Source organism: Perca fluviatilis, chromosome 20 (genome assembly GCF_010015445.1).
Source record: "Perca fluviatilis chromosome 20, GENO_Pfluv_1.0, whole genome shotgun sequence".
In the NCBI taxonomy this organism is placed as follows: Eukaryota; Metazoa; Chordata; class Actinopteri; order Perciformes; family Percidae; genus Perca; species Perca fluviatilis.
The window spans coordinates 7,344,816-7,370,749 of NC_053131.1; the positions used below are offsets into that span (position 1 = coordinate 7,344,816).

General features: G+C 42.4%; 1 protein-coding gene across 12 annotated transcripts in view; it reads right to left on the minus strand.

The window, feature by feature from the left end:
* Positions 1-374: 374 nt before the first annotated feature.
* fgfr3 (fibroblast growth factor receptor 3) overlaps positions 375-25,934 on the minus strand; it is an 89,906-nt gene continuing 64,346 nt past the window's right edge. For 5 of the 12 annotated variants that reach the window (XM_039786050.1, XM_039786057.1, XM_039786060.1 and 2 more), the window contains 11 exons: positions 21,057-21,201; positions 20,185-20,366; positions 16,357-16,502; positions 15,488-15,609; positions 11,278-11,388; positions 10,998-11,188; positions 9,067-9,189; positions 8,173-8,243; positions 3,579-3,716; positions 3,001-3,106; positions 375-575 (listed from right to left, as the gene is read on the minus strand). In XM_039786050.1, the coding sequence (XP_039641984.1) occupies positions 411-575; positions 3,001-3,106; positions 3,579-3,716; positions 8,173-8,243; positions 9,067-9,189; positions 10,998-11,188; positions 11,278-11,388; positions 15,488-15,609; positions 16,357-16,502; positions 20,185-20,366; positions 21,057-21,201 (1,500 nt within the window). In that variant the 3' untranslated portion in view covers positions 375-410. Of the gene's footprint in view, positions 576-3,000; positions 3,107-3,578; positions 3,717-8,172; positions 8,244-9,066; positions 9,190-10,997; positions 11,189-11,277; positions 11,389-15,487; positions 15,610-16,356; positions 16,506-20,184; positions 20,367-21,056; positions 21,202-21,989; positions 22,135-25,934 lie in introns of all 12 variants that reach the window. The other 7 variants (XM_039786058.1, XM_039786051.1, XM_039786053.1 and 4 more) reach the window with 5 other exon arrangements.

Below are 25,934 nucleotides of genomic sequence, written 5' to 3' on the forward strand. Positions count from 1 at the left end.
TACCAGTAGGCACGGAATGGTTTCCCCTACCCCTTACAGATTGTCCGTAACAAAAGACTGGCCCGAGTACAAAAATATAAATTTCATTTCTGAAAAGACAACGGCAAAAAAAAAAAAAAAATAATCCTTCAATGTTTCAAGAGTCTTCTGGGAGGGAGGAGGATGCAGGAGAAAGAAAAAAAAAAAAAAAAATACTCAGTCAAAGGATTGGTGGGGGGGTTTCGAGCGAGAGTTTTAAGACGAATGGAAGAGCTGAAGCGCTGTGGAAGTATTGCATGCTGAGTTTTTTCCATTTCCATAATGTTGAGGAGTCACTGAGAGGTGTTTTGTTCGTGGCGACCTGTGGGAGGAAGTTAAAGTCCAACTCCCGCACCCCCGTCCTTGCCCCGCTGGAGTTTTTTTTTTTTTTTTTATGTCCTGATCACTCCGTTACTGGGAAGCTGTTTGGGAAGACAGGGCTCGTCGGGCAGCGGGTCGTGGGCGAACACAGAGTCGTCTCCGGACGAGCACGTGCTGTTGGAGTCCTGGCAGGTGGGCGAGTACTGCTCGAAGGGCACCGCCAGGTCCAGGTACTCCTGTCAGAGGAGAGGGCAATGGTTACACCGGGCTGTCACTGTCAAATCCCTTCTGTGCTCACATAAACAAGTCAAGAGTTATAGAGGGTTCATGAATTATCACTCAGGGCCCTGTCTTGCACCCGGCGCAGTGCAGCAAAAAGCCCGACGCAAGTGTCTTTGCTAGTTTAAGACCGACGCAGTTGTCAGTTTCCTGTCCAGCAGCCACGTCGTTTAAATAGCAAATGCACCTGCGCCCATGGGCGTGCTGGTCTTACAGGGAGGTGTGTTCAGGTGCATTCTGGGCGTATTGCTATCTTGAGGCAGCGGGAAGTGATCGTGTCATTGACCAACAAAAACCTGGTCTAAAGTCAATGCATTTCATTGTTATTTTAACAGCAAATTAGTAAAATGCTCCTAGGCTTATGTACAGCGCGCGCACACTATGCTTGTTACACACACACACACACACACACACACACACACACACACACACACACACACACACACACACACACACACACACACACACACACACACACACACACACACACACACACACACACACACACACACACACACACACACACACACACAGGGAAGCGCAGCAGCACACGAACATGCAAAATATTAAAAATAAAAATATTACGGTGCAAATCCTCCATCATAATAGCAATGTGCCAAGGTCCAAACGCGCCTGGCTTTTAAAGGGAATGGGAGATGACACTCTGATTGGTTTATTGCATGTTACGCCCAAAACACACCTATGATTAATGAAGACACTAAGTACAACCCTTTTGAACCATGCGCCCGGCGCACGGAGCCTTTTTTGGGCCCTTAGATTGTTTGTATGTTAAAGAGTAAATTCCATTTTTTTTCAACCTGGAAACCCTATTTTCCTATGTTTTTGTGTCTAGGTGACTGATGGGAACAACAGTCTTTGACGTTGGTCCAGTATTAAGCGAGATTGCTGCAGTCGGCAGCGGAGAAACAAGCTACGATGCAAGTTAATAGGGTGATTGTCCAGCTTGTATTTACCTTCACAAAAGTTGCCATTGACAGTCTCAGATTAATATTCCAAGTGTCTGACAACATTATGGAAAGGATTTCTAAGGAGGTCTACCTTTCTGTTAATTGGGTTGAGTAAGATCCTTTTCTAAAGCCACCAGACTCTATGTAAACAGTAACTTTAGCATCATAAAATACACCTCATTAAAGTCCATAGAAACAACTTTGGGTCGTCTTTTCACTTTTCCAACAATCACAACTCTAGTTTTAGTTGAAACAAACATATAGTTCACCGATTTACATGTGAAAATATGTTGGCTCTATACACGCTAATTGTATTGTTTTTTTCAATGGAGTCCGTGGTTTTAGTACCGGTGACCTCAGAGCTGTTTCTGGTTAAACAGAAAGGTCTTAAAGAGGTTTTAAAAAAGGCCTATCTCTGTAGGGATTCCTTCCCATAATGTTGTCAGACATTGGTTGTAAAGAACATCTTTAAAAAACACATAAACCTCTGTTTTATGGTTGTATTTGAATGTGTTTCTATGTTTGTTGTCCTTGCCCTTGTTTGTATAATACTATGTTTGTGTTTTAAGTTCTTGCTGCCTTTGTGGATTCAGCCTGGTGAGCTAACGAGGAGCAGCAAGCTGGTCAAAGCCATGATCAGCTGATGAGAGGAAACCTGCCAAAGGTTCAGAAATAGATTAAAGAAATCATTACTTGAGGCGTATCCCCGGCATCCCCCCCCCTATGTATTCATATGCCATATGTGATGTCCTGCTGTGCATCATTTTGTATGGCAAAAATGAGCTTTGAGCTAATGCTAGCACGATACATACAGTGGCAACATACAGTATATATCTGTTATTATATGAGGTCTGCTAGGGATAGATCCATCTGTAGCGCTGTCCACTAAAAAGCTATTAACTATGTAAACAGGAAGTTACCGTAGTATCACCAGCTGTAATATAATATGTATGTATGATATAGTTTTTTTCAGGGGGGCCAAATGATACATTAAACTTAACTTCCAATCCTTTGTTAATGTGGTATAACTTTGTTTTATTACCTCTGCCAAGCAGTTTATGTTTTCTGCTCTGTCTGTCTGTCTGTCTGTCTGTCTGTCTGTCTGTCTGTCTGTCTGTCTGTCTGTCTGTCTGTCTGTCTGTCTGTCTGTCTGTCTGTCTGTCTGTCTGTCAGCAGGATTACAGAAACACTACTGGCCTGGTTTTGAAACATGGTGGAAGGGTGTACATGTGATGTGACATATAATGTATTAATTGTATATTTTTGGGATGTATTTGGTTCGCATGTTCGATTCCTCTGTATATCTGGCACATATTTTGAGAGAATTGACAATAGAGTTGACTTGACCTAAACTAAAGCAAACGCTTTGTGTTTTCAAGTTGCGAGTGAGCAGCAGCTGTGCAGGGAGGCTTACATCGGTGGAGGTCATGGATAAAACCCGGTCGTGGTCTTCCACCAGCTGTCTGAAGGTGGGTCTCTGGGACGGCACGGCGTGCCAGCACTCCCTCATGATCATGTACCTGAAACGGCCACATCAAGCGGTCGGTTACTCTGCAGCTCAGCCATTAAACGTGAAATACAAAATGTACAACTACGCTCGGATCTGAGATGGACCGGTTCCAGTGGTTGGTCTACTTGATCTGCAGCTGGATGCTGAGGCTCTGTAATTACGGCTAAAGCAAAGTAAAGGCTCATCATTTTTGGTTTTAAACAGTTTTCACTTTTTATTTGTTGCCAGCTGCAAGAAGACACTGCTCACCACAGTTTACCCCAAAACCCAAATAAGTTGTTAATGCCTCTCTCAAAGTCAATGAAAAAAAAAATTGAATTATTGGCTTTTAAACCTTGTATGAATGTAAAAATTTTAATAACAAAGTATGCCCAGCCCAAACGGGCTCGAACAAAAGTGGACTTGACTACAGCCCTGCTGAGCTGCCTCCTGCTCTAACCGCATATACTATGATTATAACTATAATTCATAAAGACACCTACAGTTCATGGGTGCAATTGGCAGGTTTGTCCATCCGATGCCCCTCCTTCAGCAGCTTAAAGAGCTCTTCTACTGGGATTCCTGGGTACGGCGAGCCTCCCAGGGTGAAGATCTCCCACAACAGCACCCCATAGGACCACCTGAAAACACATACACACACACAATGAATACAGATTAGAGTTCAAACGCCAGTCATGGCCTGAAGCAGCCAACAGGCCTGTGTTCCACAGATAAACTGAGGAATATGGTTGGGTGAAATATTGATCCTCAGTAATGTTTGCTGCACTCAATTTAAGAATCAATTTCACATTCTTATTATCCGGGACACTCTGTCAATATTTGTAAAAAATCAACAACTCGTCCCTCAAGACCGAAGGGAGACAAGACTCAAAGAAAGAAATGGGAATGAAAGGTTTTGTTCGGTTTAATTATAAAATTAGCCCTATGGAGTACCCCACAATTTCCAAAAATGCGTACAAGCCCTGAGCACAAAACATGAATAGAAAGCGTATTGTTCTGAATCTACAGTTACGGTCCAGCTGCTGCCTCTTCCAGAAGCTGCTGTGTCTCTAACCCGAGCCATCCTGTCTTTATCTTTCCGTCTGCGGCAGCAGCTCGAGTCAACTGCTGCGTTATATTCCCAAATGGTTAAAAAAAACAAAAAAAACGAGGGACGGTAATCAGATAATGGCGCTCTATTAACCCAGTGTACTATTGTTGGTCCGTTTCATCCAGTGAAGCAGAATCAGACCCCTCCTCCCCCCCCTCCCCCACCGCGGGTGCTCAGCGGGCTTTATCTAATTAGCCACACTCGGGTCCGGAGGTCGGAACACAGCCGCCGCTACTGGCCGAGCCGCGTGCCCGCCATCCAAACACACACAGAGAGAGCAGGGAAAGGAGACTGTGGTGAAACAGAGAGACGTCGATATTCAGAGGTAGAAAAGAAGAAACAGAAACTGCAGACCAGTGGTGGAAGAAGTATAAAATGTACTTAAAAGTATTCCAAGTAAATGTACTCAATGCAGAAAAATCCTCCCATTTTGGAAACTGGAAAAAAAAAAAAAAAAAAAAAAGAACAGTTGTGTCTATGTTGGTCTAATCATTCCAGCTGGACTTGTAAACTGATATATTGTTGGGTAGTTCAATTTATGATAAGACATTGTATTTTATAAACTGTGTTTTGTGCGCAAAAAAAATCGGAATGCGTAAAGTAACTAAAGCTGTCAGGTGACTGTAGTGGAGTAAAAAGTCCAATATTTCTCTCTGAGATGTAGCGGAGTACAAACGATTGAGCTTTCTCAATCGTGTTTAAGAAAATTAGATATATATCAGCATATATATTGATGTTAGGTTTTAAAATAACACATGCTGTTATTGATTTACTGGTGGTGTTTTCTATCCTATATATCATTTCTGCAAATGCCAAAGGCTTTTGTCTTGTGCTGTATATTTTTCATAAACCAGCACCTTATCCACGGTCTCTGATTTTAACGGGTTATTGCCAGGCCTGAACGTGCCGTGAGGTTTGCTCTCTGCAGCTTTTACAGACTGACACCTCTGAAGCTTTTCAAAATAAAATCCTCACCTCCGTGACATTGGCACTGGGAGAAGAAGAAGAAAAAAAAAATCCCAGGCTGAAGAATTAAAAGGTCAGTATCGGCACTAAATAACCCTTAGTTTATGTGTAATTGAAAAGTGAATTCAGGTCTTAATTTATTGGTAAAAACTTTCACTTTGAATCACAACGTGATGATGCTTATTACTTACTTTCTCTCTGCAAAAAAAAAAAAAAAGTCTAAAACGACAAAAATGGCTCCCCGAGTGTTCTCACAGCTAGTTCTGCCTTTAGAGCTGCACATGTTTGGAAAGCTGCACGAGCTGTAATGCCAACTGCTGCATGCAAAACCTTCCTTTTATCCAGCCCTTTCCTTGCTGTTGCTGCTTGCGTGTCGTTTGGATGTGAGTGCGTGACAGATTGGTTTTAATGTGTTTTAATTGTCTCCCGTCTGTTTCAGTGTAACACATTTCAGTAGAAAAAAACCATCACAGGTCAAAAGTCAGAGTCCCCGAGCGCGTGTAGAGTAAACTGGCTGCAGAGCGACTACTGTATGCGGGGAGGAGGAGGTTTGGCGGGAGGATCGACTCTGTAATCCAGACCTGCTGAAATAACAGAGCCGGCTGATTCTCCTCTCGGCTTGTTCCCAGTCTCGTGTAATCACACGGCGAGCCAGTGTTGACAGGGGCCCGTGTTTGGCTTGGATGCCTGTGCTGGGGACACAGCGTCTGGCTGAGAGGGGGGGGGGTGTTCAGCTACTGCAACACAGATTGACTTTGTGACCCCCCCCCCTCGCCTAAACTGGCCTTTTCTTCTCCTGATCGCAGCCAACACAGGAGCAATCAGAGGTCGGAAAAGGTGCGCCTGGTTGTCTATTCCAGCCAAGGACCCCTTAACTGAAAGAGAGATGGAGCAGGGATCCCCTACTGCCAATATTGAATAAAATTAAGTTTATGTTAAACCGGGCCTACAATAACGTGTAGGGACGCCTAAAGCCTTTACAAAACCCTTTTGTGCATAGAATACTAAGCTATTAAAATAATAATCGTTGGCATGATTTTATACATCCTTCCTTAGGATCTACTGTATCTGTGGATGACTATCTTAGTGACTACCTGACCTATGGACCAGTCAGCCTGTCATCAGTGGGGATTTATGTTTGCTAATAAAATGTTGGATTCACATAAAGACTTCCCCTCTGCAGTGACTCTGAGGACCCCTTAGGTCTCCTAGACCCCCTGTTGAAGATCTCTGGTCTATACAATGGAGAAAATTACTTTCATACTGTCTCCTTGGCTGGATGTGGCCGGGGAGGCACGGGGCTAGGAGCTTTTGGGTACTTTTTCCTTATTCTATGTAACTGTATGTGATGCGGAGGTTGCTGTGGATTGTAATGTCAATGAAATAGCTTCTATATTTCTATTCTTGGAGTGTGTTTCTTTGCGTAAAAGGATAAAAATGATGCCGTTGTGGGAGAAATGTGAGTGACCCCGATTTTCCACTGGGCGCGTCTGCGCTGCGCTCCAGTTTTGTTCCGTCCTCCGCCACGCGCCATACCACACCGGGAGCGTCTCAGAAGCGGAGCGTCTTGCTGTCCCCCTCGCAGATTTGACTGTCTCTGCTTTGTACTTTACAGAACAATCGCGTGTCTGTTAAGCTAGTATCTACCTTCCACTCCAAGCACTCCTGCAGTTAAACTCCATGCCTCTTCTTTTCTGGCGTTGTCCTTATAAAAAGGATCTGTGATGTCTATTGTGTTTCTCTCGTCGTCCGTGAGACGTATACAATATTGGGGTGGGGGGTGTGTTTTGGTAAATTGAATAGATGCTCTCGCTGTTTCACTTCCCGCACCGGCTGTCTGAACGCCCCGCGGCTCGCCTGAAAATAGACCTGGCGTGGATCTTTAGTGGAGCGGAGCGGAGAGCGGCTTCACGCCGGCTTCTGGGACGCATGAGGGACCACTGGATTTAAAACATCAAAGAAATATTCTAACAACTGGATGTTTACGTTTAAAGCTACATTGTGTAAGAATTTCTCCCATCTAGCGGTGAAACTGTATATGACAACCAACTGACTATTACTTTCTAGCCCTTCCTCCTACGGTGGCCGAACCCGAAATTAGCTCTCTCCATCGTTTGCACGCAGCTGTTCTAGCCACTCCAATATTAACTTTGGACTTGTTCCTTTGGTCTTGTTGCCTTGTCGCGTTGTCGAGTAATCTCCCCCTGGCATTCGTCACAGTGCCAATAGGTGTAAGAGGGCAAAAGGCGGAGGTATGTCCCTCTTTGGCTAATGTATTTTAAAGATGGAGGCGCAACATGGCTGCCGCCATTCGAGCGACTCGCTCGTATGTATTCTGAATGATCCTGAATGTCAGATTCTACGCTTACGAGAATACTTTGATTAGTTGGTGGAAGTAATTACACATGAATGAGCACATATTTGTGAAAGAGCAAAGTTTTTTTTTGCTGAGAATCAACTCAAAACATTACACAGCGTAGGTGTAAGATTGGTCAATAAACTTAAAATTGAAAAGAAAAGGTGCGTTTGTCCACGGCGCCCCCGGTTCCTATGAATGGTTGCAGGAACCTGCCCCGAGGGAACACGTCGTGATAAATCCACTGACCCTCTTATCGCCTTCTGTTCTAGGGCAGATTGGAGCTACGCTAATAAACCGCGATTAATCCACTGACCCTCTTATCTCATTTCTGTTCTTGTCTCGTCTGTCGAGACTCTATTGTGTTTCTGTCTCTCTCAGACGTCGCGTCGGGAGAACAAAGAACAAACGCTACGAGGAATGCGGAGCCACTGATACACAAGAGGCTGGGGATTATCAAGTGGGCCAAGAGATGACAGCGAGCGGAAAGATATTTGGAAAGGGAACGCTATGAATCCATTTTCACACGCACAGACTCAGCTTTTGATGCTAACGCGCGCCGTCACGATATTTCAACAACCCGCATTCAGCCGGTGTACAGTGGCGGCAGCAGCTCCACATGAGCGGGCGGTCGGCATGTGACGGGCAGTTTGTGCAAACTCACACATCGCTCTGGTGCGTGTAGACCCGGTCGAACAGAGCTTCGGGAGCCATCCATTTCACGGGCAGACGACCCTGCAACAACAGAGGCACAACAGAAGCGCTTGGGTCAGCAGAAGCGTTCTGTACACAGCAGACAGCAAAACATGGACACTGTCCTCACACCTTCACACCTTCAACTTCAGCTAGTCTGTCATTATCATAAGACGCATTCATTCAACAGGTATACTGTGTGTTGTATAGTAAGAGGTGGGCGACATGGAGAAAATCAAATATATAGATATCGATATTTTTGTCCATCCAAAATGTTTTCACAATTAGGTTTTAGATAAATAAGCATCAATAATGTAGATTTAATGACTAAGTGGTTACAGGCAAATTTTAGAACAGCTAGTAGAGTGTGGTAAGTTCAGAAAATGACTATAGCTCACTATGCTGTAATAAAGCCTTCAAAAGCAGAAATGTAAACAGTTATGCCATATCACGATATTATGATGATAAGATGATTATGATATCTAGTCTCATATCATGATATTACAATGTAGTATCGTAGTATGTAGTAGAGTAATATCGAGATATTGCCCAGCCCTATGTAAAATGTCATTTTATAATCTCTGGACTGTATCAGCTTGGTTAACTTAACTTGCATGCCTTTAACTTTACCTTTCAAATCAAATCCATACAATTTGAGATTTTCACCCAAGCACTGTTATGAAATCTGTACAAAGTATTCTATCAAATAATTAGATTTTGTAGCCTCGAGGAATCTTGAAAGCGCTGTAGAAGATTTATTCCTGGGCAAAATGATCGTGGTCTCACAAAAACCTTCACTTTGTGCATTCAAGGCCTAACATACTTAGTCAATACTTATTTCTGACAGAGAAAAGCTGAGACTCACGTTGGTGGTCTTTTTGTAGTAGTCTATATTGTGCACATCTCTGGCGAGGCCGAAGTCGGCGATCTTCATGACGTTGTCCTCTGTCACAAGGACGTTTCTGGCCGCCAAGTCTCTATGGATACACTGAGGGGAGAAGTACAAACGCATCAGACACACGGCGACACACACACACACACATTCTCGTACACTGATGCACTGTAGGCGGACAACTTTCATTTACCATTGTCTGACTTTATCACCTCCGAATTCCTCCTTACTTCCAAAGTTATTTGGTTTGGAAACGTATTCCAAGCCTTTCATTTACCATGGCTTCCAAATCCGATTCATTTATTTGATATAGTTCCTTGTGTTACATACATAAAGAAAATGAAGAGACTGTTCTCCACTAGCCACTTGCAGTGCAACAGGTAAAGACAACAGTCATACAGACATACGTAAGAATACATAGACTAAAAAACATTTAAAAACCGTTAAAACAGTATTTACTATTTACAATCCTCTCACTGCCTGTGGAAAGAAGCTATTGAGCATCCTACTGGATCTGGTGCTGATGCTCCTGAACCTGTACTGTAAAACTGATTTAAACCTGATCCCATTGAGGCTATTCTAAATTAAAAAAAAAAAAAAAGATCTTAACCGTAGTTAAAGCCTTTCAAGTGTTTCCAATAGGGCTGCAACTACTACTTTTCTCGATTAATCCATTAGTTGTTTGGTCTATAAAATGTCAGAAAATGGTGAAAAATGTGGATCAGTATTTCCCAAAGCCCAAGATGACGTCCTCAAAATTGTGTTTTGTCCACAAACTCAAAGATATTCAGGGAGAAGAAACTAGAAAATATATACATATGCACATTATATATATATATATATATATATATATATATATATATATATATATGCTTTTTGGGTTAGGGAAAGGGAAAAAATTCCACTAATTAACCCTGACAAGGCACACCTGTGAAGTGAAAACCATTTCAGGTGACTACCTCATGAAGCTCATTGAGAGAACACCAAGGGTTTGCAGAGTTATCAAAAAAAGCAAAGGGTGGCTACTTTGAAGAATCTAAAATATAAGACATGTTTTCAGTTATTTCAAACTTTTTTGTTAAGTACATAATTCCATATATGTTCATTCATAGTTTTGATGCCTTCAGTGAGAATCTACAATGTAAATAGTCATGAAAATAAAAAGGAAACACATTGAATGAGAAGGTGTGTCCAAATTTTTGGCCTGTACTGTATATGTAATATAAATCTTTTTTTTAAGATTATTTTTTGGGCTTTTCCGCCTTTATTTTGATAGGACAGCTAGGTGAGAAAGGGGAAAGAGAGGGGGAAGACATGCAGGAAATCGTCACAGGTCAGATTCAAACCCTGGACCTCTGCGTCGAGGCATAAAACTCCAAGTATATGTGCGCCTGCTCTACCCACTGAACCAATATTTTTTCACTTCGCTACATTTAATTAACAGCTTGTTGGCCTTTTCTTCTTTAAGATTATTATTATGTAATTATTATTATGATTTTTTTTGGCATTTCAGGCATTTATTTGATAGGACAGGTACTGCATTTTAAGGGGAGAGAGAGGGGGAATGACATGCAGCAGAAGGCCACAGGTTGGAATTGAACCTGCGGCGGCAAGGACTGGGGCACACGCTCTACCAAGTGAGCTCCCAAGCGCCCAAGGCCTTTTCTTCTTAGGAACAAAAAAAAAAGCATGCCTTCATCCACACACACACACACACACACACACACACACACACACACACACACACACACACACACACACACACACACACACACACACACACACACACACACACACACACACACACACACACACACACACACACACACACACAGAGGCTTAGTTGAGTGAAACAGCGTTTGCATATTAGCATTCACAGCATACACAGCGTCATGGCGGCTGACCTTCTGCGAGGCGAGGTACTCCATGCCCCGGGCCACCTGGTAGGCACAGGACACCAGGTCTTTGAAGGTGAGCTGCTCGTCGGGGATTTTACACGTGTCGAAGGAGTAGTCCATGCCCGGTGGGCGCCGCGCCCGCAGGTACTCCCTCAGGTTCCCTTTAGAGGCGTATTCCACCAGGACGTACAGGGGACCTGCCAGCAACACGGAGCACAGCGTCACTAACAGGGCACAGTTTCTAGCTACTGTTAATCATCTCCCCTGTAATGAAGCGTGGCCTCACCGTCCTGTGTGCACGCTCCGAGCAGGTTGATAATGTTTTTGTGTTTTCCAATCATCTTCATCATCTCCATCTCCGACACCAGGTCTGACAAATCTTTATCTGTGGCATCGTCTGAGACAAACAAAACGGAGCGTTATTGTAGTGAATATCTAGTAACAAAGGACAGAAACATAGATACAAGCAGGACTTCAGTTTGAGAATATAACCGATATGAGAAAACCACAGTGTTAGATGTGTAAAAACAGAGAAGGAAAGACACAATTCTGCTGATTTCCTTCAGGAAAGGTATTTCATTTCCTAGCCCCTCCTTCACTTCCCCCTAAGTGGCTTTGTCACTTCTCAGGCCGCCATTCTAAATAAGAACCTGTTCATAATAACTTGCCTGCAAGTTATTATTATTTTTTATTTTCTGTATAATTATCTTAAGGACGCCCTCAGAAATGAGATGAGTCATTTAAAGGGGTTATCTTTCTAATAAAAAATTAATAAAAATACTCTATAAAAAGAATTTCATTTAATTTCATTTGAAACCTCTATTTAAAACTCGTGGCCCATTGAGGGAGACCATTATTTTCAGTGCACAGCATGCATTTCAGCAAATTACATATCATAAATAATTTAAATTAATAACATTTAAATTAGATACAAAATTTAAACAATGAGGTAAAAACAGACACAAGAAGATACATAGAAGTCATTTATCAAAGACTGATGATGGGGGAGAGACCTATTTTTGAAGTGCTCATATTTTGCTCATTTTCAGGTTCATAATTGTATTTAGAGGTTGTACTAGAATAGGTTTACATGGTTTAATTTTCAAAAAACATCATCATTTTGTTGTACTGCACATTGCTGCAGCTCCTCTTTTCACCCTGTGTGTTGAGCTCTCTGTTTTAGCTACAGAGTGAGACATCTCACTTCTGGTCCATCTTTGTTGGGAGTCGCACATGCTCAGTAGCTAGGTAAGGACTACTAGCCAAGTCAAGTCAAAATTTACTTATACAGCACTATTTATACAGACAAGCTGACCAATGTGCTTTACAGAGCAATAGAATATCACACGACAGACAAAATAAGAAAAATTAAAAACAAATTAAACACTATTAAAAGCAATTGAATAAAAGTGTGTTTTCAAGAGTGACTTGAAAACTGACAAGTCAGAAGCAGAACGAATATGAGAGGGCAAGCTATTCCATAGTGTCGGGCCAGCAATGGCAAAGGCACGATAACCTCTGTGTTTTAACCTGTACCGTGGTATGGATAAAAGTTTCTGTGTACCTGACCTAAGATCCCTGGAAGGAGTGTATTGCTCTAGGAGCTCCGATAAATAGAGGGGAGCTTGATTGTTAAGACATTTATAAACAAATAAAAGAATTTTAAAATCGACCCTAAAACGAACCGGCAACCAGTGAAGGGAAGCTAAAATTGGAGTGATGTGTTCGTATTTACGAATGCCTTTTAAAAGTCTCGCTGCCGCATTCTGGACTGTTTGAAGACGTGTTAAAGTTGTAGAATTTATTCCGTAATATAAAGCATTACAGTAGTCCAGTCGGGATGATAAAAATGCATGTATCACCCATTCAAAAGCTTGAGGACGTAAAAACGGCTTAACTTTAGTCAGCATACGTAAATGAAAGAAACACGAACTAACAACAGAGTTAATTTGTTTATCCAATTTCAAAGAACTATCTATTGAAACACCAAGATTTTTCACACAAGTATTTGTAGGTATAGAGAGTGTAAACGCTTCAGGGATATGATTTAGGCTACTTTTAGGAGGACCAAAAAGTATAAGTTCCGTTTTATTATCATTTAATTTTAAGAAATTTGTAGACATCCACTTCTTTATTTCGTCTAGACAAGCCGACAGATGCTCAGGTGAGTTTTTTCCTACCCGTTTAATGGGAACATAAATCTGAATGTCATCTGCATAGCAATGAAACGACACATCGTATTTTTTAAATATGGATCCCAAAGGGAGCAAATAAAGAGAAAAGCGTAGGGCCCAGAATTGAGCCCTGAGGGACCCCGCAGCAAGATGAGCAGCAGAGGATGTAGTAGAGCCAAAACTAACAGAAAATTTTCGATCAGTCAAGTATGAACTAAACCAATTCAAAACGGTTCCCTTTAGACCAACATCGAGCTCGAGTCTAGACAAAAGAGTATCATGATCCACCATATCAAAAGCAGAGCTAAGATCTAATAGCATTAAAATCATGGAATCTCCAACATCTGTTGTCAGATAGATGTCATTAAAAACCTTCAACAGTGCAGATTCAGTACTGTGGAGTGCCCGAAAGCCGGATTGAAACTTCTCATATATAGAATGTACACTTAAATAGGAGTGTAATTGATTTAATACAACTTTCTCTAAAATTTTTGAGATAAAAGGCAAATTAGAGATAGGCCTATAGTTATTCAGATCAGAAGGATCGAGATCTGGTTTCTTGATTGATGGAAATACTAAGGCATTTTTGAGAGCAGCTGGAAAGATCCCTAGGCTAATTGATTTATTTACAATAGTAAGTAAACTGTGTCCTAGTGTATCAAAGAGTTCTATTAAACTTTTAGGTGGGATAATGTCCAAAGAGCAAATTGTAGGCCTGAGATGAGTGATTATTTCTTGTAGATAGGAAATAGAAACATCCTCAAATTCATAAAAACCTGTGGAGAATGAAGATAGCATAGACGGAGTGGTTTCAATATCATTATTATTCTGACATTCATCAGTAACTGGCCTTTATTTTCAATTTTGAGAAAAAAATCAAGAAAGTCATCGCCATTTAGGTGGGAGGGTACTGGATACGCTTTGGTAGGTGGATTTAGAGCAGAATTTATAGTTGAAAATAGTAATTTTGGCTTTTGTCTATATTTTTCAGTTATTTGTGAAAAATATTGACATTTTGCCTTCTTGACTGCATTTTGAAATTTAGATAAAGCATCTCTCAGTGCTACATAATAAACTTGAAGTCTATGCTTTCTCCATCTTCGTTCAGCCTGTCTACATAGCCGTCTAAAACTGAATACAGTCTCATTCAACCAAGGCTCAATTTTTTTCTTTAAACATCTAGGTTTAAAAGGAGCAACCGAGTCTAGGATACTTAAACAAGTAGAGTTGAAACAGTTAAAATATTCATTCAAATCAAAATTAGGAAGATGACAATCTAAAATTTCACCATCACAGATGTTTTTATACATGTGAGAAAAGTTAGAGATAGCAGTTGGATTTAGAGACCGAAACCAATGAACTGGCTTATACATTGGAATAGACTCAAGAACCAGAGGTATAGAGAAAATGATTGGCTTATGATCAGAGAAATTTAGTTCACTCATTATTATATCAGAGACAGATAGTCCATGTGTTAAAATCAGATCTAATGTGTGGCCCTGAACATGAGATGGGCCATCAACCCATTGATAAAGGTCAAATGATTCCATCAGGTTAACAAATTCCTTTGACAAAGAATCAGTACCACAGCAGATATGAATATTAAAATCACCAAGAATTAAAAGTCTATCATTATTTGTTACAAGTTCACTTAAAAGTTCAGCAAACTCACTAATAAACTCTATTGTGTATTTCGGAGGGCGATATATAAGTGCCACCACAACCGCATTTTCAGCGTTTAATCTAAATAACTGTAATTCAAAGCTAGCCAGTCAGAAGCAGAGTATGAGGGCGTGCCCTGACAGTACCTAGGTAAGGACTCCTAGCCAGTCAGAAGCAGAGTATGAGGGCGTGCCCTGACAGTACCTAGGTAAGGACTACTAGCCAGTCAGAAGCAGAGTATGAGGGCGTGCCCTGACAGTACCTAGGTAAGGACTCCTAGCCAGTCAGAAGCAGAGTATGAGGGCGTGCCCTGACAGTACCTAGGTAAGGACTCCTAGCCAGTCAGAAGCAGAGTATGAGGGCGTGCCATGCTAGCAGCTAGGCGAGCATTATAACGTATTGTCTCTGAAGTAAAGGCTGGACTACAATAGAGCTGTTTGGAGCAGTTTGTGAACAGTGTTTTCTGTTGGAGATGGTAAGTCCCTTTGGGGTGGACTTTGGGCTTTTTCACTTTGTAAACCTATAAATTGCACAAAAAAAGATATAGAACGCAATAAAGGAAAGGGAAAAAGCCAGAAAGCATAATAAGAGCACTTTAATTAAAAAAAAGAGCACAGTACCACCGCTGTCACTCAAAGCTTGTGTACGACGATCACTAACCTTTCAGCATTTTCACAGCGACGTCGAGCGGCTTGTTGGGCTTCTCCTTGTCGATGCCGATGGCCTCGGCCATCACCACCTGGCCGAAGCAGCCCTCGCCCAGAGGTTTACCCAGAGTCAGCCTGAAACAGCAGCAAGACAAGTCTCAGAGCTGGGATTTCTGCTGCAAGCAGTGTTGACCGGGGTTTTTGTGTTTTATTTCTCTCTACAGTTTTGAAGGAGACCAATTTGATTGCCAGGTACAATAAGCGTGGAGGAAGGTGTCACGGCAACCTTGATGTATTGGCGGCTCGCATGCTTTCACAGCACATAACGTTACAAGGACAACAGTACGGTATGTGTCAACTCTGAAATATGTTGCTTGGCAGCCACAGCGCACCATGTTTTTCCTTCTGACAGGCGTTTAGACAACAGTGATGGATGCAGAACTGGACGTTGGTGGAAGAAGTATTTAGATCCTTTACTTATATATTGTTTATATTGTTGTCATATGATCGTTTACAAAGTTAACATTTCAGCAGAGGTGTTAATTTCCATACAGGTTTAGTGGCTCGACAGTTAACGGTGAAGTAGGGGATTTGATTCGCTAACGTTGGAAGCAGGAAAAGAGTCAAAGGCGGTAACCCAAGTACCTACTTAAAATTTTTACTTAAATTTGTACTTAAGTCAATCAATCAATCAAATTTATTTAAAGTGTAAAATCAATATTAGACATGGTCTCAGTGCACTTTACAATTTAAGGAACACAGAAATAACAGACAGCAACCAAACAACTGAATATCATTAAAGCAGTGATAATAGTACAGTACAGTACTTGGGTAAATGTACTTAACGTTCCACCACTGGATCTGGGGAAGTAGTTTTCTTACCGTGTTCGAGGAAACTCCCATTTGGGGTCGGAGGGCAGCTCCAGCTCCGAGACGTTGGCCAGCATGGGCCCGTCGCTGGACGACAGGCGAGCGATCCGGACCAGCGGGGTGTTGGAGTTCATGGAGGAGTTGGAATCCAAGGACACCTGCTTGGGGACCAAAAACAGACTGTTATAGACTCCGAAAGGGACCAGGTGATGGGTCTTTGAACACAGAGACGGAGGGAAGAGAGGAAGACCAACATAATTGTTACTCCGTGTTCTAACCTTCATCTTGATATTAAAGTTAGAATCTAATCTTAGATGGGATAGTACTTTTACAGAGGGAAGAAAACTTCATTCATAAGTTTCGTAATTCTAAATAAATCTCAGTTTATATTAAGAAATGTTTTGGAAACATATTAGACAAAATTGCTGAAAACGCCCCCAAAAAACTAAATTCATCTCACATCATCGCCAGACGGGGATGGAGTACTCGAGTCCTGGACTCAGAGTCGAGTCGCTATTCTCCAGACTCGTGACTTGACGTGGACTCCGAGTCCAAGTCATCAAGACTCGAGGATTTCTGAACTCGGACTTGAGCTTTAATGAAATAGGACTCGGAAGTTGGATGAAGTTTCTGATGATACTTTTTAAGTGTAATAGGCAGTGATGGAGTGCTTAAGTTCTGGACTCGGACTAGAGTCAAAATTGAGCTGCTATTCTCTGGACCCGTGACTCGACTCGGACTCAGGTAATGGTGACTCCCAACTTGGGGACTCGAGACTCGACAGTTGGTGATTTGACCACAACACTGTCGCCAGATACAGGTTTCCCTTGTTAGTCTACAGTAATTGATTTGAAATGTCAACGCAATAACCTAGACACTGAAATGGCAAATATAATTAAAACAGACATGTCCTTGTAAGATGCTGAAAATGTTTAAGCTCTGGTTCGTAGAGAAGAGAAGCGCTAATCTCGGTTCGGACTTTCTTGATGTTAACATTTTTTTTTTTTTTTTTTAAAAGACTGCATCAATGACGGAATAACTTTAAGATGGAATGCTTTTTGGCAGCGACGGACTGCAAACATCACACATCTCAGGATTGATGTCGGAGCTGTGCCGGCAGCTCAGAGTTTCTGTGAAAAACCAGCCTGACTTCTGACACCGGCGGAGACTTTTACAAACAGCCGGCCCGTGGCTGTGCACAGGAGGGAGCAGGCGGTAACAAAGACAAATGAAGAAGGGAGCAGAGGTGGGATGGACGTCTCTATCCATCAGCCAGCTCCATTTCCAGACTGGCGGTCCTGCTGCCGCTGAGCCCGTGGGCTCGACATCCTTCCACCATTTATCTGACTGCTGGGAGGGTGGGGGGGGTTGAGGAATCTGTTTATGTCAGAGTCTGCCCCTTCAGGTTGGCTCCTCAAACAAACATGTCCACTTACCAGACTTCCCTCTTCAACTTCTTCACCCGAGAAAAATGTGAAAAAAAAAAAAATGATGTGAAGCTTAAAAAACAAAAGCATCCCCGACCACAATTTCAGGGGCATGAAAAGTAATATCTGATAGAACATGCCAGGGGTTTTATGGGAGATTTACTCAGAGTTATGAAAAAGAAAGGAGAGAACCGGGAGATTAGCTTTACAAAAACCCAAGCAAAGATTACAGAAAAATGCAATAATATCTTTCCCTGCACTACCTTATAAGAGCATGCATAAGAAGGTAGCAGAAAAAAAGGCTACAATTAGAAAACCTTTTAAAAGATGAGGTTTCTACCTAATATAACTGAACCACGCTACTTTTATGTAACAAGGCCTAATTAGAAAATACAGCATATTACATCCTTTCCAGATGAATCCTGACTTTGGTTTTTAACAGTCATGTGTTTGTTTTCCAAGAACTGAATTATGACTTTCAGGCAACGGTTTTCCGTTCTAAAAATGCATCTTTTTGCATTTTGAGCAGCGCAACCCCTTAATTATGAATATGGAAAGCTGGAGCTCGCACAGAACAAGCACACAGAGGCTGTGGGAGTCCAGCAGGCTGGGGCAGGGTGGATAAACTCATCCGCACTTTCATTCTACCTTTCATTCAGATGATTTTCGCATCCGCAGTGCCTATTAACCCAATAATGGAAGGCACTCTGGATCACCAATATCACAAGAAACCCAAAGAACGAGAGCCAAAGCGCGCTGTCTGAAGATGATATGAGACGGAGAAGTAATAAGAAAAGAAATAGAAGCTCAGATAGAAGTCTTGTGATGAGAGTGAAGTGGAGTGAACAGAGGAGAAGACGGGTGAGGGTCTATTAATCAGTGTGGAGAGGGAACTCTGGCCTGGTCTTCAGAAAGCCTTTGACCCTTTTTGGACTTATTCTCGTACCTGTTTTGACTCCAACCCTCTGATGTATGCTGACTCAAACTTATTTTCCCTGCCTGTCTAGAGAGCTCGATTAATTTGCATGTGACATTTTGTAAAGTAAACTCTTATCTTGTCTTGTGTTCTGAATGAGAGAAAAAAAAAAATTTGAGCGGGAAAAGTATGAAGGGACATTTCACAGTTCAAGGTGTTTCCACTGTTGATTTGTTTAACTGTTTCACTGACTTTTAAATTCAATTCAAGTCAATGAGTATACTGATTGCGATGATTTTTTTTCCCCACAATGGAGCAGCCCTTTGAGAAGCACCGCTTTAAGATATAGAATCCTGTCTATATTGTTGGGTCTTTGTAAATTATAGAGTGTGGTCTAGACCTACTCTATCTGTAAAGAGTCCTGAGGTAACTACTGTTGTGATTTGACACTATAAATAAAATTGAATTTTGGTCCTGAACTCGTCGCGGTCTGCGTTCTGTTTGAACTTGGTCGTGATTTGACTCGGCCCTTGACCGAGGCTGGTCTTGAACCCCCCCGAGAGACAGCGACGCGAAGAGTTTGTGCCGACTGCAGGCTGTGGCGACGCAGCTGCTCCACTTCATGTCTCCTCTCCAAACAGTTGAGGGGGCGAGTGTGCGTTATACAGAGTGAAATCTAAAACTAACACTGACAGTCACGGGAGGGCATAAATATCCCCCGAGCTGAATCTGCTCCAAGATAAATGTGAACACATGCCACCAGTGTGATGCCTTTCCAGCGTCCGCGCGACGTCATCAACACAGCCGCACAGCGAGAGAGCCGCGGCGGACGGACGTACGGTTAACTCTCTCCATTTATTTATACCCTCAGCTTGCGTGGGTCCTGAGCAATTCTTTTTAGAAGTTATGGAAAGTTGAAGAGACAGATATTGCAAATGCACGCGGTTGTGCACGTTTCTCATTGTGGCACCGATGCAAAAAATAAGTGACACTGTTTTTCCATGACCCTCCGTAACTCATTCAGGGCGCTTCCTTGAAGTTACTCCTTCCTTGACTGTTGAGGTTGTTTGCTTAAAATAATTCTGCTGCAGTTCAGTTTGGAGAAAAAGGGCCCTGTTTAAAACAGAATGTGATGCCATCAAAGTCTTGATTTTCAAAGATAACGCCTGGTTTTTCTTAACTTTCTGTGTCTGGAATACACCCTGGAAATTCAAAGGTTTGTGTCTAAAGCCAACTGAGTTTGCTGAAATGTTGAGGAATTAAAAAGAAAAGAAAAGAAAAGCTTAATAATGAGGGCAAAAGTACCTCAGGAATTAAATCATTTCTGTTTTCAATGCAGTTTTGTATGGAAAAAAAGGCCAGATCTGTATAAAAATGATACTACTCTCCGTCTGCATAATGTTGGACCAAAGGTAGAATATTAAATCGAGCTAAACTAAACACAGAGAGACAGAAAAAAGAGGGGAAAGTGTTCATACGAATCTTGTATCTACTTTCTGTTACCTGTCTCTTGAGGGGGAACTTTGACAGCTTCTGCACGGGCGGCGTGGGCAGCGTCTTCTGCGTCGTCATCCGCATGCGGCAAAGGACGACGATGACCACGGCGAGGATGAAGAGCACGCAGCCCGTCACGTAGATGAGGATGTCGGCATAGTAGTCCTCCTTCTCTGGGCTCACTGCTTTGGGAGGAGGAGGTCACGAGCATGGGATCGGTCAGTCAAAACATGATCATTTTGATGCTTTTACCGCCCCTAATCTCATTGAAAATATTTCTTCTTCATAATTGAAAGATGAATGTTGCTTTGCTCAGTAGCACATTTTACCTGAACAGATTGTAAGAAGCACTTTTCTATGGAATAACATCTATAAATCAAAAAAAAAAAAAATCAAAAAAAAAAAAAAAAGATCAGAAGCAATCAGCTTGTAGTTTTATCTCCGCGGCAGGTAATTGCACCTGCAATAGGTTTCTCCCTCGGGAGATAATTATTGTACTTTGTGCCTCGTAGCCTTGAGACATTTACTCAAACAATTTGCGCTGATTAAAAAGCGTCTTACAACGGGGGCTGGATTCAGCTCGTCCAATTACAGGGGCCGTGACACAGTTGCAACGCACTTAAAAACGCGTTAACAAGTAACAGTCTGCGCTAATGTGCAATCGTTTGGTCTGAAAAAGAAGTCAAAGATGTGCTTACTGAGCAAAAAAACAACAACAACAGTACAGATGCAATCGTAGTTTCACAGAGTGCATGACATTTGTGATGGAAGAAATGGCCGACAAAAGTCCAAAGACCACGCAAAAAAAAAAAAAAAAAAAAAAAAAAAAAAAAAAAAAAAAAAAAAAAAAAAAAAAAAAAAAAAAAGGAATGTACCTGGAAGCACCGTCAGCCAGGCAGAGTGGTAAGCAAAGCCGATAGAGTTCCCTGCCAGACAAGTGTACTCGCCCGCATCCTCAAAAGACACATTGGTCAAGAAGAGAATCTCTAGCTCCTTATCTGTAGTGTTAATACCTGCCGTCTGTGGAGGATGAGGGAGGGGTGGGGGGGGGGAAGAAAGAAAGAGAGAGAGAGAGAGAAGAGATATCATGAGCCCCAAAGCTTCTTAGAGGAAACACCAAATAACCGCCTGCTTGGAGGAAAGGACAGGAGGATCTGAAAGAGTCAGCAGTGCCGTTTTATTTGGCTGACAGCACCCACAGCGACACCTGAAAAACACCCAAGCGGCCCCTTCACCACGCTGCCAAAGAAGCCTGCTGGTTCAACCTAAAACCACAGTGAAAAAGTGATTGATTCTAGTATGGCAGTCTGCTTTGTTTCGGTCTTCTTTCAAGCTACTGATGTAGAAGATCATTGAGACATGGTGAATTATCTCAAAAACAGGTTGAACTGTTCTTACTGCAATGTCAGTTTTTATCACTTGTTTTAGCGCTCAGCAATAGACAAAAAAATGGACTTATAAGATAGGAGTATTGATAAGACATCGCAGGAAGAGTTAGAGTTTTCTCTCGGCTGCGGCTGCTGAACAACACACGTGAGTTTAAATTAAACCAGCGAACGCTTTACCCGACACCAGGGCAAAGCAGATCCCTTAAGTGGCAGAAGATAAAGTGGCACAGAACGTGAACATTGTAACTTAAATTCTAGCAGAGGAATGTGTGTGTGTGTGTGTGTGTGTGTGTTGTCCCGTTAGCAAGCCAGTGAGCCGATCCAACCCGCAACCAAGAGGAGCCCCGCAGAGATGAGAAGAAGACACAGCAGAGGATCAAATGTGGTGACGGCGGCAGCCGCTCCGAGCTCAGGATTTACCTGCTTTGTGTATCTTAAGCCAGAAAGCGTTTTCTGACTTGCCTACAAAGTTGGAGGCGCGGCACCAGTACTTGCCGGCGTTTTTCTCTGTCACGTTGGACAGTTTCAACTTACTGTGGGCCTCGGTGTGTTTACTGACAACACTCTGTGAAGGGAAAATCGAGAGGCACAGTGAGGCCCGTGGCATGTACAGAACACACATGCAAACACGCGCACACGCACGCACTTCCACACACACACGCACACGCACACACACACACACACACACAGTGAAGCAGGCTGTCTGTTTGTGAGATTAAAAGCATTACAACGTCAAACCCGTAAGATCATAAACACATACGCACACGAAAACATCGTAACACAAGCTGTCTATTGGTAGATTAAAGGCATTTCAGCGTGTCAATCATCTCAAAGTGTGTGCGCCGCGTGCGTACATAAACACACACTAACACGTGCTCACACACACAAACACACACACACACACACACACACACACACACACACACACACACACACACACACATTGCTTGAGACAGGCTCTCCTGGCAGATGAATAATTAAACGGGCAAAGCACATAAAGGAGAAAACATATCATGTTTTACGGTTTGCTTAATGAACATCCCGGGCTTGGCTCCAGACACCTCTACCCCCCCCCCCTTCGCTCTCTCCCCACAACGGGCCGAGGCCGCTCGTCGTTAACTCTTTTTCCAGGCATCAAAAGAGCAATTCAGGCATTTCTAAAAAAAAAATATATAAAAAAAATCTTGCATGACCCCCTCCTCCCACCCCCAGCTGTATTTAACTCCTACAGTATATGCCACACAGGAGATGTGGCAGAGAGGCTGAATGAACTGTGGTGAGGCCAAGAAAAAAAAAAAAAAAAAGAGAGAGAGAGAGAGAGAGAGAGAGAGGCACACACAGATCTCGGTAAATACTGTTTCAATTATGTGGTAGTCTAAAATAGAGCGTGGAGCCGCAGTCTGGGCTGACAGGCTTACTTTACCCCCTTCACTCTCTCTTTCTTTCTGTTGGCCTGTCTCTCTCCTCCTCTTTCTCCCTCTTCTCTTTCTCACACTCTATATCAGACATGCACCTCGTTCCTAAAAGGCGCTGGACCTTTTACACATCGTGGATCGGGTTACAGGAGTCACTTTTCTCGCGACGGCAATATGATGTGATAATTATTATATATTATATATAATATATATTATATATATAAATATATATTATTATAATTATTACTTCTTATGCACAAAGAAAACGACAAGTAATGGCTGTTTCACGCAGTTAGCTGGTACCTTTAGACAGAGCCAGGCTAGCTGTATCCAGTGGCTATGCTAAGCTAAGACGCTGTACCGCTGTAGCTTCATATATACTGTATCTAGTTTATGGAAGGAGACTGAAGTCGGGACAGTTCCTTTAATGTCACGTCGCCTTGATGGGTTTTACTTTTTTTGTTGCCAGAGAGGAAAGCCTCCTATTAAAACCACAATAATCCTCAGACGATCAGTTTCCCCTAAATGTGTCCTATCATGCCAACTGTTCATGGTACAATATCTATTCTATTTTCTATCTAATAAATGATAAAAAAATAAATTTATAAAGCTTGTTACAGGATCCATCAGTGAGACGCTGGGGCAATGAGCGCCCATCATGCTCACAAAGACGATTAATAATCTTTACATAAATAAAGACATTCACGCCATAACTTAATGCAGAAAAGGCACAAATTGCTGCAGAAAAAAAATCACCAGTAGCCTATGCAGGAAATGAAATGTTTGATATGCTCAAAATTTCTATTTTTGCTCAAAAGTGGAGATCTCAAACCCCCCCCCCACACAAGTTACGCCCTTGCCTCCATCACCTTAAGAACAGGATGAACAGCAATGTCTCAGATTCCAATGTCTTTTTCTGTCGCCTGTTTCTCTCCCCTCCCTCCCTTTCTCGCAACTTCTGTCTCTCTCTTGCTTCTCTTGTGTCAATTTCACCTCTTATGTCTTTCTTTCCTTCTTTCTCGTCCCTTCTGTCTCTGCCTCGCTTACCCCCTGCCACTTATTCTCCGAGTCTCTCGCCCTCCATCTTTACCCACCACTCTGTCACAAATTTTCTCTCTCTCTCTCTCTCTCTCTCCCTGCTGACTTTGCCCTTGCTTGTGTTCCTCCACTCATTTTTTCCATGGCTTTTTCCCTCTTTCCTCTCCTCCTCCTCTTGAAACCACGCGACGCAGCACATGTGACGGCAGCGGCGGTTAACACAGCCCGTCTCTCTCCCTGCGCTGCCGCCACCACGGCAGTTAACTTAGTCCAAACCAGATGTTTGTTTTATTCCCTCGCTCTCTTTAGAGGCAGAAAAAAGAAAAGGGAGAGGCCAAATAAGAAAGCAAAAGGCCTTCTCGCTTGTTTTTTTTCTTCTTCTTCGATGGGAGTCTTCCTCTCTTCATATATATATATATATATATATATATATATATATAAAAAAAACACGGCTCCCAGTGGGTTAGGGTGTTGTCCTCCTCGGTGAGGAATGCTTTCTATTCTTGAACGCCAACGCTGCCCTGGGGAGGTGATGACTCCTCCAGGAGTTTCTCTTTAACAGCAGCAAACCCTCCCGAAAACTATTAACCGCCTCACGCTGCGTTTCATCTTCGGTTCAAGAGGAAGAGTGCTTGTGATTGAGAAATACTTTTTTTTTTAACCCTCGTGTTGTCATTGGGTCAAATTTGACCCGTTTTCAAAGTTTTTTTTACAACAGAAAATATGGGACGTCGAAATAAGCGCTGAAAATGTAAAAAAAAAAAAAAAAAGACAAACGTTAGGAAAAGCAACAAAAGCAATGGAAAAATACTGTCAAAAACACTGACCGCTTTGGTCACTTTTTTTCAACATTTGTATGGCTTTTCCCAGACGTTTATGTGACTTTTTTTCAATGTTTTGGGCACTTTTTTTGACGTTTTTGGTGCTTTTGCTAAAGTTTGTAGGTCTTTCAGTGTTTTTGACAGTATTTTTCCATTGCTTTTGTTGCTTTTCAAAACAAAAAACTTTTGTTGTTTAAGTTGCCTTTTTTCAAAGTTCTTTTTTTTCCCAACGTTTTTGTGTGCTTTACACAAAAACGTTGGGAAAAAAACTTTGAAAAAAGGCAACTTAAACAACAAAAGTTTTTTTTTTTTCATGGTGGACGGGAAGACAACACAAGGGTTAAAGAGCGATGAGATGCGGCGTCAGAGCTGCAGACAACAACGCGTACAGAACAGAACATGTGAGCAGGTTGAACCAAAGAACACGTATCAGCATTGCCAGGCCTATCTCCACGGCGCTGTGGAGAAAGGTCTGGCAACAGGAGCACATACACTCCTGGATAGGAGGAGAAAAAAACTTCTTTAAACCAATCACGTTCGTCTTTGGAGGTGATAAGCTCCGGACGCAACGACGGTGGTACGGTGGCTCTGCCAAATAGCCTCGGGAAGGAACTTGTTTTGGTGGAACATGTGTACGCGCAACAGAAAACTCAGATTGGACAGATAGTCTAGCTAGCTGTCTGGATTTACCCTGCAGAGATCTGAGGAGCAGTTAACCATAGTCCTCAGAAATCCCCCAGAGGTTAGAACGCCACCACAAAGAAAGAGGAAGTTGACGGACATCCGGCCAAAATTAGGGACATCCGGCGGCACCTGAACAATCCCGGAAATGAAACATCAATATGGACTAGAGGGAAGACTATTAAAAAGCACATGGGAAAGTGTGAGACCCAGAAGTATTAAAAATAAAATAAAATCCTTCCCGAGGCTATTTTACAGAAGCACAGTTGCTCTGTCCGGCGCTTTATGCCGCCCTAGACGATTGTGATTGGTTTAAAGAAATGCCAATAAACCAGAGCACGTTTCTCTCCCATCCCAGAATGCTGTGTGAGCTAGCCAGACCCTCCTCTGCGGCGCTGTGATGACTGGCA